The sequence below is a fragment of the Heterodontus francisci genome, chromosome 30 (assembly GCF_036365525.1).
Source record: "Heterodontus francisci isolate sHetFra1 chromosome 30, sHetFra1.hap1, whole genome shotgun sequence".
NCBI lineage: Eukaryota > Metazoa > Chordata > Chondrichthyes > Heterodontiformes > Heterodontidae > Heterodontus > Heterodontus francisci.
In genome coordinates, this window is record NC_090400.1 from 15824031 (window position 1) to 15840811 (window position 16781).

At 44.8% G+C, this 16781-nt stretch overlaps 1 protein-coding gene across 2 annotated transcripts in view; it reads right to left on the bottom strand.

Moving 5' to 3' along the window:
- Positions 1 to 16781, bottom strand: part of bckdk (branched chain ketoacid dehydrogenase kinase) — a 139298-nt gene that overhangs the window by 98401 nt on the left and 24116 nt on the right. For both annotated transcript variants that reach the window (XM_068010129.1, XM_068010127.1), the window contains exons 3-6: positions 15678 to 15788; positions 11453 to 11500; positions 11180 to 11299; positions 312 to 410 (exon numbers count right to left, since the gene is read on the bottom strand). In XM_068010129.1, coding sequence (XP_067866230.1) covers positions 312 to 410; positions 11180 to 11299; positions 11453 to 11500; positions 15678 to 15788 — 378 coding nt within the window. The remainder of the gene's footprint in view (positions 1 to 311; positions 411 to 11179; positions 11300 to 11452; positions 11501 to 15677; positions 15789 to 16781) is intronic.

Sequence of the window (16781 nt, forward strand, 5' to 3'; positions counted from 1 at the left end):
TCCCAGATTCTGCACAATCTTTTTAGTTGCAAAGGAGCAGTCAAGCACCTTGTTTCCAAGAACCAGTCACACTCTGCTTTTAGACTGGCTTGTGCTTGTTTTGTTTAATCCTGGCATTACAACAATTCTTCACCGAAAAGCTGGGTCGACAAATTTGCAAGTGAGATAAGGGTGCCTGATATTGCTTTGTAAATGACATCAGTCTCCCAGAATCGGAATTGAACTAAACCAGTAAAAAAAGTGGTGAGAGTTACAGTGGAGCGTTCCTGAACAGGCTGTTGAAGGTCTTTCTTGTCTTGTTGTGTACTTACATTATTCTCATACAGGGTAAGGTGATGTGTCGCCAGCATACGGATTCCCAGTCTGGAGGTCAGCGTGTTATCCAGAAAAGAACGGATTAATGACTCATCCTGAAAAACGGAGAAGTGTCTTACAATGAAATGCAATGGAAAACACCCTGTTAGTCAGTGCCTTGCTCCAAGGCTTTCATCCATGTCTTTGTTACCCCCAAATTCAACTATTCCAATATAAAAACAGGAAGTACTGGAAATACACATCAGGTCAGGCAGCATCTGTGGAACGAGAAGCAGAGTTAACGTTTCAGGTCTGTGACCTTTCATCAGAACTATTCCAATACTCACTTAGCTGGTTTCCCACCTTGCAGCTTCCGTAAACTTCAGCTCATCAAAGGCTCTGCTGTCCATATGTTAATGCACCAAATCTGGTTTACCCATCACCCCTGTACTCCCTGACCGACACTGTCTCCCAGTCTGGTAACACCTCAATTTTTTAATTCTTACCCTTGTTTTCAGATCCGTCCAAAGCCTCACTCTCCATATCTCTGTAACCGCTTCTACCCCGACAGCCTGCGCTCTTCCAATACTGACCTCTTAAGCTTCCCCGATTTTAATCACTGCACCATCAGTGGCCGCGCCTTCAACTGTCAAGGCTCGAAGCTCTGGAATTCCCTCCCTCAACCTCTCTGCCTCTCTTTTCTCCTTTAAGACACTCCTTAAACCTGTCTGTTTGATTAAGCTTTTGGTCCTTCTGTCCTAATATCACCTTACGTGGCTTGGTGTCAAATTTTGTTTGATAATGTCCTGTGAAGCACCTTGGGATATTTTCCTATGTTAAAGGCGCTATATAAATGCAAGAAATTGTTGTTGTGTAAATTAGAGAGCAGGAAGGCCTATATGGTGATGGTATATTAGCCTCACAGCGTTGGGATACAGGTTGATACACATGCACTTTCCAAGCAGCCATACCACTTGCAGCAGCAGAGAGAGCAAAGGGTGCTTTGGAAAGAAACTGAACATGGTCTCACTCTCATATACCTCCTGCAGGCCCAGCTTTACAGCAGCATTGCCAGAGACCTTATTAGACTTATTAGAACATTACGGCGCAGTACAGGCCCTTTGGCCCTTGATGTTGCGCCGACCTGTGAAACCATCTGACCTACACTATTCCATTTTCATCCATATGTCTATCCAATGACCTCTTAAATGCCCTTAAAGTTGGCGAGTCTACTACTGTTGCAGGCAGGGCGTTCCACGCCCCTACTACTCTCTGAGTAAAGAAACTACCTCTAACATCTGTCCTATATCTATCACCCCTCAACTTAAAGCTATGTCCCCTCGTGTTTGCCATCACCATCCGAGGAAAAAGACTCTCACTATCCACCCTATCTAACCCTCTGATTATCTTATATGGCTCTATTAAGTCACCTCTCCTCCTCCTTCTCTCCAACGAAAACAACCTCAAGTCCCTCAGCCTTTCCTCGTAAGACCTTCCCTCCATACCAGGCAACATTCTAGTAAATCTCCTCTGCACCCTTTCCATAGCTTCCACATCCTTCCTATAATGCGGTGACCAGAACTGCATGCAATACTCCAGGTGCGGCCTCACCAGAGTTTTGTACAGCTGCAGCATGACCTCGTGGCTCCGAAACTCGATCCCCCTACTAATAAAAGCTAACACACCATATGCCTTCTTAACAGCCCTATTAACCTGGGTAGCAACTTTCAGGGATTTATGTACCTGGACACCAAGATCTCTCTGCTCATCTACACTACCAAGAATCTTCCCATTAGCCCAGTACTCTGCATTCCTGTTACTCCTTCCAAAGTGAATCACCTCACACTTTTCCGCATTAAACTCCATTTGCCATCTCTCAGCCCAGCTCTGCAGCCTATCTATGACCCTCTGTACCCTACAATATCCTTCGGCACTATCCACAACTCCACCGACCTTAGTGTCATCCGCAAATTTACTAACCCACCCTTCTACACCCTCTTCCAGGTCATTTATAAAAATGACAAACAGCAGTGGCCCCAAAACAGATCCTTGTAGTACACCACTAGTAACTAAACTCCAGGATGAACATTTGCCATCAACCACCACCCTCTGTCTTCTTTCAGCTAGCCAATTTCTGATCCAAAGCTCTAAATCACCTTCAACCCCATACTTCCGTATTTTCTGCAATAGCCTACCGTGGGGAACCTTATCAAATGCCTTACTGAAATCCATATACACCACATCCACTGCTTTACCCTCATCCACCTGTTTGGTCACCTTCTCGAAAAACTCAATAAGGTTTGTGAGGCACGACCTACCCTTCACAAAACCGTGCTGACTATCGCTAATGAACTTATTCTTTTCAAGATGATTATAAATCCTGTCTCTTATAACCTTTTCCAACATTTTACCCAAAACCGAAGTAAGGCTCACAGGTCTATAATTACCAGGGCTGTCTCTACTCCCCTTCTTGAACAAGGGGACAACATTTGCTATCCTCCAGTCTTCCGGCACTATTCCTGTCGACAATGACGACATAAAGATCAAGGACAAAGGCTCTGCAATCTCCTCCCTGGCTTTCCAGAGAATCCTAGGATAAATCCCATCTGGCCCAGGGGACTTATCTATTTTTACACTTTCCAAAATTGCTAACACCTCCTCCTTGTGAACCTCAATCCCATCTAGCCTAGTAGTCTGAATCTCAGTATTCTCCTCGACAACATTTTCTTTCTCTACTGTAAATACTGACGAAAAATATTCATTTAACGCTTCCCCTATCTCCTCTGATTCCACACACAACTTCCCACTACTATCCTTGATTGGCCCTAATCTAACTCTAGTCATTCTTTTATTCCTGATATACCTATAGAAAGCCTTAGGGTTTTCCTTGATCCTATCCGCCAATGACTTCTCGTGTCCTCTCCTTGCTCTTCTTAGCTCTCCCTTTAGATCCTTCCTGGCTAGCTTGTAACTCTCAAGCGCCCTAACTGAGCCTTCACATCTCATCCTAACATAAGCCTTCTTCTTCCTCTTGACAAGCGCTTCAACTTCTTTAGTAAACCACGGCTCCCTCGCTCGACAACTTCCTCCCTGCCTGACAGGTACATACTTATCAAGGACACGCAGTAGCTGCTCCTTGAATAAGCTCCACATTTCGATTGTGCCCATCCCCTGCAGTTTCCTTCCCCATCCTACGCATCCTAAATCTTGCCTAATCGCATCATAATTTCCTTTCCCCCAGCTATAATTCTTGCCCTGCGGTATATACCTGTCCCTGCCCATCGCTAAGGTAAACCTAACCGAATTGTGATCACTATCACCTGGGGTTAAATTTCTGGGCTGGTTTCAGCTGGGAACGATCCAGGCAGACAGACCGCCCGGAGGGAAAACAAAGGGAAAAATATAAATAAATGTATCGCAAATTGGATACATTTCTTGCAGAAAATAATATTTTGGGATAGAGTTGGACTAATGAGAAACAAAATATGTGTAGCACGCTTAGAAAATAATAGGTGACTTTGGATCTACGGTGCCCAAAGCTCTGACCACTGTGGGTTTCCTCACCTCATGTCCGGGCCTGTTGTTGACTAATTGATAGGGATTGATTGCTATAATTAGTCAACAACTCCATCACTGTTGTATCATGTGACTACCAGGATGGTAGAAGGTGAACGAGATGGACCTTAGTCTTCTTAGGTCTAACAATGCTCCTAACATAAATTAAAGATTGAAAACTGAGAACAGTGAAACTGGCAGGTTCTGTTTGGAACTTTGTGGAAAATCATTGTTTTTTTTCTTTTGGCAGGGGGGGCGTGGAGAGGAAGATGATCTTCTATTATAACTGACTGCATCCAATGCTAAAGATAGAATAGTGCAATTAAAATCTGAAATGAAAATGGGAAACCCTGCCGTGACCCTTCAACAGACCATGAAATGAAGTTCTGTGAAAGATCCCTCTCAATCGTTAACCTGCCTTGTGTTTCCAGCATCTTTTGTTTTTTTGTGACATCAATGCTGCTCTGTACATTAACTGCCTCAAAGTCAATATCCACAGGTGTCAGGCGTCTTCAGATTTTTCCTCCGGGTTGACAGCCCCTGTTATTTTCTACCACTTAAGCATGCACATCGTACAACTTAAAAGACAAATCCTTCTATGACGAGATGTCTCCAGCTTCCGCTACCGCCACCACCATCGTCAACAACTTGCATTTGCCTAGCACCTTGAATGTAGAAAGATGTCCCAAAGCACTTCATAGAAGCATAATCAGACAAAAGTGGACAACAAGCCAAAGAGAAGCTCATAGGAGGGGTGACCAAAAACTTGGCCAAAGAGGTGGGTTTTAACATTACAACAGTGACACCATTTCAAAAATACTTCATTGACTATAAAGCATTTTGAGATATCCTGTGAAAGGTGCTATATAAATACAAGCCTTGCTTTATTTCTTTAAAAGGAGAAGAGGAGGGTGGAGAGGCTTAGGGAGGGAGTTCCAGAGCATTTCTGAGTGTCAGAATGGAGCTTGTCCAGATTCACTTAGATTTAGTGTCAGGATTTAGTGAAAAAAAAGCAGAAACTTTGCAAGGTGTGCTAGTTGATCTTTCATGGAGCTATTTTTGGTCATGTTTAAAACTAATAAATGATTTTATAAGCGTATAACAGACAGAGACGAATATAGTGGACACAGCATTTGGAGAGGGCAGAGTGACGCAAGACACTGGGGTGAGTAAGGTTAGCATGTCAGGAATTGGAAGGGTAGGTTCAGAGGTGACTATGAGCAGAGGGGCTGGATCCAAACTGCCCAAAATAGAAGAGACTGACAATAGGGCGCAAATATAGTGATTTTCTTGTCTGCCTTGTTGTGCTTCTGCCACCTGATTGGCCCATGTTAACCATGTGACAGACAATGCCATATTGTTCTCATTGAGCAAATGACTCAGTCAAAAGTGACACCCAGATTCAAATTTTGACAATACTCATGTGAAAAACACAACCAAGCTGGCACAAAAAGTATCTTGTTCAAAATGGCTGTTTTATGCTGTTTCAACACTTTTCAATCGATAAGAACTCACCTTGGCAGGGAACTGTATACAAGGGTCTGTCCAATGGAGAGAGAGATATTGTAGCCATGAATTAAACACTAACCTGGAGTCCGGGGACGCCGGCGGTGGACCTGGAAGGAGTCAGGAGTGGAAGCAGACCTACAAAAGAAAGAGCTGGGCTCAAGGCCCTTCACCTACCTGACATCCAGGGTGGCGGTGACAGCAGGCTCTCTGACTGTTTCTGCACATGTCTGTTTGGATTTAGTGTGAAAAAAAAAACCGAACAGTGACATCACTGTAATTCTGTGCACTGATTGGTCAGTGGGTGGCAGCTGTTATTGCCTGGGGATACTGAGATTAATTGGAGTTTAAAAAAAAAGCTTCCTTTTAAATTAAAGCCCTAAGATAGCTACCTGTAAATTTTTAGTATTTACTGGCTATACTAGTGCTGTTTGCATGGAGTGAGGCTGTAAGTTAAGTGTGGGTATTTTCGTTGGCTGGGGGCGGTGGAAGGTTCTCTTTGGTCTTTTTCTTTCTCAGCCTCAAAGGTACAGGGGATAAAAGTTGATTGTAAATAGCTGGTAAGTTATTACACTAGCAAGTTTTTTTTTTCATTGTAAAAGTAAGTAATGGCAGGGCAGCTTGGCCAAGCGGAATGTACCTCCTGTGCAATGTGGGAAGTCGTGGACGTGCCATGTGACCTTGGCGAACATGTCTGCAGAAAGTGTCTCCGGTTGCAGAAGCTTGAGATTCAGGTTTCGGAGCTCGAGCAGTGGCTGGAGTCACTGTGGCGCAACTGCGAGGTGGAGGACTACATGGATGGCACGTTTCAGGAGGTAGTCAAGCCGGTGCCTAGGCGAGCACATTCGGGGGGGGGGTGACTGGGTGGCTGCCAGACAGACAAAGAAGTCAGGACAGGTAGTGCAGGAGTTCCCAGAGGACATCCCACTTTCTAACCGGTATTCAGTTCTGAGTACCGATGGGAGAGAGGGTGCCTCTGGAGAATGCACTGAGAGTCATGACCGGAATGTCATGGCTGACTCAGCTGTGCTGGGATGGAGAAAAAGGGACAAGACAGCAATAGTGGTAGGGAATTCTATGGTTAGAGGAACAGATAGGCATTTCTGTGGTCACAGACGTGATTCCAGGATGGTATGTTGCCTCCCTAGTGCAAGGGTCTTGGATATCACCGAGCGGCTACAAAGTATTCCGGAGGGTGAGGGTGCACAGCCGGAGGTCGTGGTCCACCTTGGTACCAATGACATAGGTAGAAAGAGGGATGAGGTCCTGCAAAAAGAATTTAGGGAGCTAGGTAGCAGATTAAAAAGTAGGACCTCAAGGGTTGTAATCTCTGGGTTTCTTCCGGTGCCACAGGCTAGTAAGTATATGAATAGGAGGTTAGAGCAGATGAATGCATGGTTGAGGAGATGGTGCAGGAGGGAGGGCTTTAGTTTCCTGGATCACTGGGCCTGTTTCTGGCAAAGGTGGGATCTGTATAAGATGGACAGGTTGCACCAGAACCAGAACGCGACCAGCATCCTTGCTGGGAGGTTTGCTAGTGCTGTTGGGGGGGGTTTAAACTAATTTGGCAGGGGGGTGGGATACAGAGTGGAAGCACAGTAGGGGGTCATGTACAATCAAATATAAATGTGAAACTAAGTCAGTCTGGAGGGCAGAGTAAATGTAGACCTGTTAAGGCTCAAGCAAATAATGCAGGGCTGGATTGTATCTATTTTAATACAAGGAGTCTCACTAGTAAGTCAGATGAATTGAGGGCATTGATTAACACATGGGATTATGATGTTATTGCTATCACTGAGACATGGTTGAGGGAAGGGCAGGACTGGCAGCTTAATATCCCAGAGTATAGAATTTTCAGACATGATAGGGGAGGGTGTAAGAGAGGAGATGGCATTGCACTGTTTATTAAAGAGTCAATTACTGCAGTAAGGAGGGATGATATCTTAGAAGGTTCCTCTAATGAGGCCATATGGGTAGAACTTAAAAACAAAAAGGGAGCAATCACTTGTCTGGGAGTGTACTACAGGCCTCCGAACAGTCAGAGAGATAGAGGAGCAGATATGTAGGTAACTCTCAGGGGTGAAAAAATAATAGGGTAATAATAGTAAGGGTTTCAACTTCCCCTATATTAGAGGGGATAATATTAGTGCAAAAAGCTTAAAGGAGGCGGAATTCTTCAAGTGCATTCAGGAGAGCTTTTTGAGCCAGTACATAGAGAGTCCTACAAGAGGAGGAGCGGTATTGGACTTAATCCTAGGGAATGAAACTGGACGAGTGGTAGAAGTGGCAGTGGGGGAGCATTTCGGGGATAGTGACCATAACTTTGTAAGATTTAAGATTGTTATGGAAAAGGACATAGAGGGACCGGAAATGAGTACTGAATTGGGGGAAGGCAGATTTCAATATGATAAAACAGGATCTGGCCAAAGTGAACTGGGAGCAGCTTCTTACAGGAAAGTCTACATCAGACCAGTTGAAGTCATTTAGAAAGGAAATTGTGAGGATTCAGGTCCAGCATGTTCCTGTAAAGGTGAAGAGTAGGACCAACAAGTCCAGGGAACCCTGGATGTCAAGGGATATAGAGGATTGGATAAAGAAAAAAAAGGAGGCGTATGGCAGATTCAGAGTGCTGAAAACAGTGGAGGCTCGAGAAAAGTATAGAAAGTGTAGGAAGTACTTAAAAAAGTAGTTAGGAGAGCGAAGAGGGGGCATGAAAAATCACCGGCAGACATGATCAAGGAAAATCCTAAGGCGTTTTATAAGTATGTTAGGGGCAAGAAGATGACCAGGGAAAAAGTGGGGCCCATTTGGGATCTAAGAGGCAATCTGTGTGTGGAGCCAGAGGACATAGGTGAGGTTTTCAACGATTACTTTTCATCTGTGTTCACTATGGAGAGGGACAATGTAGGTGTAGTGATCAGGGAGGGGGATTGTGATATACGTGATCAAATTAGCATTGAAAAGGAGGAAGTATTAGCTGTATTAGCGGGCTTAAAGGTAGATAAATCCCCAGGCCCAGATGATATGTATCCCAGGCTATGTGAGGCAAGGGAGGAGATAGCAGGGGCTCTGACACAAATTTTGAAATCCTCTCTGGCCACAGGATAAGTGCCAGAGGACTGGACGACAGCGAATGTGGTACCATTATTCAAGAAAGGTAGCAGGGATAAACCAGGTAATTACAGGCCGGTGAGTCTAACGTCAGTGGTAGGGAAATTATTGGAAAAAATTCTGAGAGAAAGGAGTAATCTCCACTTGGAGAGGCAGAGATTAATCAGGGTTAGTCAGCATGGCTTTGTCGGGGGAGATCGTGTCTAACAAATTTGATTGAATTTTTCAAGGAGGTGACTAGGGGTGTAGATGAGGGTAAAATAGTTGATGTCGTCTACATGGACTTCAGTAAGGCTTTTGATAAGGTCCCGCATAGGAGATTGGTTAAGAAAGTAAGAGCCCATGGGATCCAGGGTAATTTGGCAAATTGGATTCAAAATTGGCTTATTGGAAGGAGGCAGAGGGTGATGGTGGAGGGTTTATGTGAGTGGAAGCCTGTGACCAGTGGGGTAACACAGGGATCGGTGCTGGGACCCTTACTGTTTGTAGTGTACATTAATGATTTGGATGTGAATATAGGAGGTATGATCAGTAAGTTCGCAGATGACACGAAAATTGGTGGTGTCGTAAATAGTGAGCAGGAAGGCCTTAGATTACAGGATGATATAGATGGGCTGGTAAGATGGGCAGAGCAGTGGCAAATGGAGTTTAATCCTGAGATGCACTTTGGGAGGACTAACAAGGCAAGAGAATATACAATGGATGGTAGGACCCTAGGGAGTACAGAGGGACCTTGGGGTGCTTGTCCATAGATCACTGAAGGCAGCAGCACAGGTAGATAAGGTGGTTAGGAAGGCATATGGGATACTTGCCTTTATTAGCCGAGGCATAGAATATAAGAGCAGGGAGGTTATGATGGAGCTGTATAAAATGCTAGTTAGGCCACAGCTGGAGTACTGTGTACAGTTCTGGTCGCCACATTGGAGAGGATGCAGCGGAGATTCACCAGGATGTTGCCTGGGTTGGAGCATTTCAGCTATGAAGAGAGACTGGATAGGCTGGGATTGTTTTCCTCAGAGCAGAGTAGGCTGAGGGAGGATCTGATTGAGGTATACAAAATTATGAGGGGCATTGATAGGATAGATAGGAAGAAACTTTTTCCCTTAGCGGAGAGGTCAATAACTAGAGGGCATAGATTTAAAGGTAAGGGGCAGTAGGTTTAGAGGGGAGTTGAGGAAATTTTTTTTCACCAGAGGGTGGTTGGAATCTTAAACACACTGCCTGAAGGGGTGGTAGAGGCAGAAACACTCACGACATTTAAGAAGTATTTAGATGAGCACTTGAAATGTCATAACATACAAGGCTATGGGCTAAGTGCGGGGAAGTGGGATTAGTTTTGGACGGGTGCTTGATGGTCGGCGCAGGCACGTTGGGCTGAAGGGCCTGTTTCTGTGCTGTAAAACTCTATGACTTCATTAAGAAAAATCTTCATATATACATATATATATTGCTACGCTCACGAAAGGAAGTTATGAACTAAAGTGAACTGGAGCAATTAAGTTCGGTAAAAAATGGATACATATTGCTGCAACCAAGATGAAGGAAGAGGTTGGGTGACCCCTCTTGTACTGCCAAGATACACTGCGACTGTTAGAAACTAAACGCATCATCACATCTGAACTAGTTCTAGGAAGGCGCCTTAAATGTTAAACAGGCATTTCAATGCCAAATAGCTCCAAACTGCAAGAACTGGGCTGACAAAGACCTTTGCAGACAAAGCATCTCCGGATACAAAACCATGATTGGCTTTGAGAAATAACACAACTTGATCAAAGATAAGTCACATTCCAACCCCACTGGGTAACAATGGCCCCACGTTCACAGTCATTGAATGGACTCACCAGGGGAAGAGCATTTATGGTCCCCCGACTGAAACCCAGCCTGATAAGGGTTTCTTTTGTTAAAAAAAATTTCTCTAAGACAGAGAGAGAGAGACAGAGAGCCATTCCAGCCAGAGAAGCTGTGGGATCGACCCAGCTAAACAAGGAGCCCTGCCGGCACCATATTTAAACTATTGAGGCAGAGAGATTGCAAGGCAACTTTAAAAACTCCCCATCTGAGAAACTGACCCAGGACCTCCACCATCAACTTCAGACTGAGTTTTAACCAAAGGAGTCTGCAATCACTTCCAGGACAAAGAACATTCAGGCCTACAACACTGTTAAAAACTCCTCCGGAATACCAAGAAGGTTTCAAAGTCATAGAGTCATTGAGTCATTTACAGGACAGAATGAGGTCATTTGGCCCATCAAGTCCATGCCGTGTCTGCACGGAGCTATGCAGTCAGTCTCATTCCCCGGCTTGATTCCCGTAGCTCTGCAAGTTTATTTCTCTCAAGTGGCCAACTTCCTCTTGAAGTCTCCACTTCCACCACCCTTGTGGGAGGTGAACTCTCTTTACAACCATCAGACTCTAATTGCACGTTACCCTCTACTCCATATCTTCTTATGTGTGTGCATATGTGTGAATGCGTGATTGGGTGAGGTTGCGAATGTTTTCGGGTATTGTTTAATAAATAGTTATCCTTTTTAAACCTATGAGAAAACCTGTCATCTGTTTATTTGATCCATAAACACTCAGGGACTAAAACACTATCTTTTAAAAAAAGCACTATCTGCGGTCAATTGAGAGGTGAAAAGTGAAAGCCATCCACACCGTTACCCACTTGTCCGTAACAAAACACACACACACACAAACAACAGAGTTTATCTACCTGCACATGTTTACGGCATCCTCTGAAACCTTCAGCCAGCATCGTAACAACATCTTTGTGGTCGTCTAACAGCTGACGAATCAGCTTGCAGTACTGGGTCTCTGTCTTTGCATCGGTAATCTAAAGGAACCATGGGAAGAGGAAATCACCATTTTGCTGCTGGACTTGTGCAACACTTATGAAATCTTACTTCCTGAAAACAAAATGGGGGGTGTTATCGCCAAAGTAAAAGAGGACGGGGTAGATTTGAGAAATAGCTCCAGCTATACTCACTGGTGGGAACTCTGACAGCATCTGAAAGGCCCTGATGTACAGCTCGTGCTGGAAAAAAAAGGAACAAAATTAATAAATACAATTAAAAGTCAGCATTAGGCTCACATCCATCATGTCACCTCTCTCAAAGGCATCGCAGCCAAAAAGTGTGGCCACAGCAGGGTTACACCTCAAAAGTGCCACACTTCCTGCCAGTTGCAGATACATCTGTTGCAGATACATCTGTCCACGACAGTACCGGTAGGAGTGGCACTGCACAGTCCTTATGGAGACCAAGTCCCCATCTTCACACTGAGGACATCCTCCATTGTGTTGTGTGGCTCTACCACTGTGCTAAATGAAATAGATTCAGAACAGATCTTGCAGCTCAAAACTGGGCATCCATGAGGTGTTGTGAGCCATCAGCAGGAGCAGAATTGTATTCAACCACAATCTGTAACCTCGTGGTTAGAATATTCCTCACTCTACCATTACCATTAAGCCAGGGGACTAACCCTGATTCAATGAGGACTGTAGGAGGGCATGTCAGGAGCAGCACCAGGCATACCTAAAAATGAGATGTCAACCCAGTGAAGCTACAACATAAAAGTACATGCGTATTAAACAAAGGAAGCAGCATGCTGTATATACAGCTAAGTGATCCCACAAAACAAGAGATCAGATCTAAGCTCTGCAATGCTGCCGCATCCAGTCATGAATGGTGGTGCAGAATTGAAAAACTAACCAGAGGAGGAGGCTCCACAGATATCCCCAACCTCAACGATGGGGGAGCCCAGCACTTCAGTGCAAAAGACAAGGCTGAAGCATTTGGAACCACCTTCAGCCAGAAGTGCCAAGTGGATGATCCATCTCAGCATCCTTCTGAGGTCCCCAGCATCACAGATGCCAGTCTTCAGCCAATTCGATTCACTCCACATGAGATCAAGAAATGGCTGAAGGCACTGGATACTGCAAAGGCTATGGGACAACATTCCGGCTGTAGTACTGAAGACATATGCTCCAGAACTAGTTCACAACCCTAGCCAAGCTATAGTTACAACGCCGGCATCCACCCGACAATGGGGAAAATTGCCCTGGTAAGTCCAGTCCATAAAAAGCAGGACAAATCCAGTCCAGACAATTACCACCCTATCATCCTACTCTCAATCAGCAGCAAAGTGATGGAAGGTGTCATTGACACTGCACTGCAGCACTTACTCAGCAATAACCTGCTCACCGATGTGCCGAGTATGGTTCCCGCTAATGCCATTCGGCTCCAGACCTTATTACAGCCTTGGTCCAAACATGGACAAAAGAGCTGAATTCCAGAGGTGAGGTGAGATTGACTGCCCTGGACATCAAGATAGCATTTGACAGAATGTGGCATCAAGGAGCCCTAGTAAAATTGAAGTCAGGGGCGATCAGCGGGAAAACTCTCCAGTGGTTGGAGTCAATCCTGGCACGTAGGAAGGTTGTGATTCTTGGAGGGCAATCATCTCAGTCCCAGGAGTTCCTCAGGGTAGTGTCCTAGACTCAACCATCTTCAGCTGCTTCATCAATGACCTTCCCTCCATCATAAGATCAGAAGTGGGGATGTTCACTGATAATTGCACAGCGTTCAGTACCACCAGCAACTCAGATACTGAAGTAGACTGTGCCTGCATGCAGCAAGATCTGGACAACACTCAGGCTTGGGCTCATAAGTGCCAGGCAATGACCATCTCCAGCAAGAGAGAATCTAACTATCTCCCCTCAATATTCAACAACTTTACCATTGCTGAATCACCCACCATCAGCATCCTGGAGGTTACCACTGACCAAAAACTCAACCGGACCAGCCATATAAACACTGTGGCCACAAGAGTAGGTCAAAAGCTGCGAATTCTATGGTAATTCACCTCCTGACTCCCCAAGGCCTGTCCACCTCTACAAGGCATAAGGCAGGAGTGTGATGGAATAATTCCCTCCACAACACTCAAGAAGCCCAACACCATCCAGGACAAAGCAGCCTGCTTGATCGGCACCCCATTTACCACCTTAAACATTCACTCCCTCCACCACCAGCACACAGTAGCAATAATGAGTACCATTTACAAGATGCACTTCAACAATTTGCCAAGACTCATTAAACAGCACCTTCCAAACATCCAACCTCTACCACCTAGAAGAACAAGGGCGGCAGACGCATGGAAACACCACCACCTGCAAGTTCCCCTCCAAGTCACACACCATCCTGAATTGGAACTATATCTCTGTTCCTTCACCGTCACTGGGTCTAAATCCTGGAACTCCCTCCCTAACATCACTGTGGGTGTACTTACACCACATGGACTGCAGCGGTTCAAGACAACTCAGAACCACCTTCTCAAGAACAATTAGGGATGGGCAATAAATGCTGGATTGAGTGCAGTGAATCCAGGTTTGCTGATGACATAAAGTTAGGTAGAAAAGTGAGAAGGATGCAAAAAGGCTGCAGAGGAATATAGACAGATTGGATGAGTGGGCAAGAACATGGCAGATGGAATATAATGTGGTCAAGTATGAAGTTATCCACTTTAGTAGAAAAAATAAAAAAGTAGAATAGATTTTGAATGGAAGGAGACTTGGAAATGCTTGCATTCACCACTTTCTTTCCCACCTATCTCTGTATCGTTAGTAAACTTGCATTTGTTACGCTCAGTCCCCACATCTAAGTCATTAAATGGAATGCAGATAGCTGAACCCCAAGTACTAATTCTTGTGGTACCCTCCTAGTTACAGCCTGCCAACCAGAACATGTCCCTTTTATTCCTACTCTGTTTTCTGTCCATTAACCAATCCTCCATCTCTGCTAATATTACCCCAGTTCCATGAGTCCTAATTTTGTGTAATAACCTGTTGTACATGAATCATAGATAGATAACATGTAGGTACAGCAAGCAATTAGAAAGGCAAATAGAATGTTAGCTTTTGTTACAAAAGGATTGGAGTATAAAAGCAAAGAAGTCTTTCTACAATTACAAAGGGCACACCTGGAGTACTGTGTGCAGTTTTGGTCTCCTTATTTAAGGAATAGAGGGAGTACAACGAAGGTTCACTACAGGAGTTCCTGGGATGAGGAGATTGTCCTATGAGGAGAGACCGAGTAGAATAGGCCAATATCCCCAGGAGTTTTGAAGAATGAGAAGTGATGTAATTCAAACATATAAAATTCTTAACGAACTTGACAGAGTAGATGCTGAGAAACTGTTTTCCCTGGCTAGGAAATCTAGAACACAGGGTCACAGTACTAGAATAAGGGATCAACCATTCAGGACTGAGATGAGGAAGATGGGAGAAGGCTTGAGTGGAGCATAAACACCGGCATGGACTGGTTGGGCCAAATGGTCTGTTTCTGTGCTGTTTCTATGTAATCATTGTATTATTGTGTGACATGATATAAAAAAGATCATTGTTTTTGAAGCTCAGTGATCATTTCTCAAATTTACATGCTTATACTCCTCCCTGTTGCGTTGTTTTGTGGTTTCCTAAATAGGAAGTCTTACTGAGTTGAGCTGATAGATCACACTGCAGTTTGATCTTCATATCCAGTAATGGAGTTAATTGGCTTTCGATAAACGCACTATGACTTGACCTTAGCAATTCTAATTTTTTTTCTGCTTGACTGATTAATTCATCAATGTCTCCAAGTACCAAACGGTTTTTGCATCTTTTAACACAATTAAAGCTGTTACTATACAACAGTTAAGTTTTGTGCATTGCTCACAGATTAAAATGCAACAAGAAAAACTGGGTGAATCTCTCTCCCTGTATCTGTCAGCAAACTCTTTCTGTCTCCCTTTCTCTGGAGCACTTTCTTTGTATGGCTCTGACACACTTTCTCTCAGTATTGTCTCTATTCCTTCGGCTGTCTCGGAGTCTTCCCCTTTTCTACAGTTTCTCTTTCCCTGTCTCCTCGCCCTTGTAAATGCCTGTTTCTCGTTTTTATTTGATGACGTTTATCATTTAACATTTCTCCTAGATAACTTTATTGAATATTTATACATAATGCTTATTTTAGCACAGTCCTTGTATGAAACTCTAATTTAAACAAATAAGTAAATTATGACAAAGCTCTGAGCTCTAGCTGCATAAATTGCCAATGCAGGCCTAGGTTTTTCTTACGGTGAAAACCAAAGCAGTGCTTAAGTGATCAGAAAATCTTTGAACATTGGCTTCTCAACTTAGCATTGGCACTAAAATGGATTCACTCATTGGTTGCACTTACCACCTGCAGAATTGTGGGATTGCAGCCAATGATGAAGGGAAGGTTCCGAAATCCCTTAATCCGATGGGCGATGCGCACAGGCAATTCATTGTACAGGTATCTGGCACTCCGCTGTGCAATCAAAGAGAAATACCAAGTTTAAACCATCACTGGCTGTAACCATACATGACTACATATTACACACATACATACACACAGAAAATACATCACTGTGGGGCAGCCTGCTTGAGTCATGCCATTAAGGTCTCTAAAGCAAACGTCAACGAATTTCAGATTTCTTATCTCAGGACAAGAAACTGGCTGAAAGGTGGAGAACGATGGAAACTAGTTAGAGGACTAATTTCAGAGTAGTGGAAAGCACTGGGTGAGATGCCCCAGGGAATTGGTGTTGGATACACTATTATTTCCAACTTGCATCAATGACTTGGAGTTAGAACCCTAAAAGGCCGCGTTTGCTGACAATGCAACCACTAGGTGGCAGAGTACTGACACATGTGCCTCAAAGACTGAACTGTCACAGTCTGCGACGTCTCAGGCAGCTGCCAGTAATAAAAATGGCGCTGCTCAATTTGACACAAAGAAACGAATTGAACCCAAACCCCCTCACCCCTCAATGGCTGCGATTGCCGCCTCCACACGCCCCTCCCCCCCCCACTAACAGTACCCCGCTCCCTCCCAAGATCGCCGCTTCTCTTTCCTGCACCTTCCTACGATCGCTGCACCCTCCCACGCCCGCCTTCTCAACAGTCCGTCCCACTCCCGCCTGCTCGTCGTTTAATCTCACCACTCCCGCCAGTTCACCGCTTCCTGCCACCATTCTCTCCCGCACCAGTCTACTCACCATTCCCTCCCGCTGCTCACTCCCCGCCAGGAGATGTGACAAGATGGAGCAGAGTGTGAGCAGCGAGGCGGGGGTGAAAGTGGTGAGGTAGAAAGCGAGCGGTGAGCAGTCAGGACTGAGATGGAGCAACAACAAGACAGCAGCGACGAAGGGAACCGGTGATCGCAGGAGGGAGCAGGAAACTGAATGCGGCGATTGCGGCAGCTTTCGCGGGAGGAAGCAAGAACGAGAAGCGGCAACTGAGGCGGTGATCGCGGAAGGGA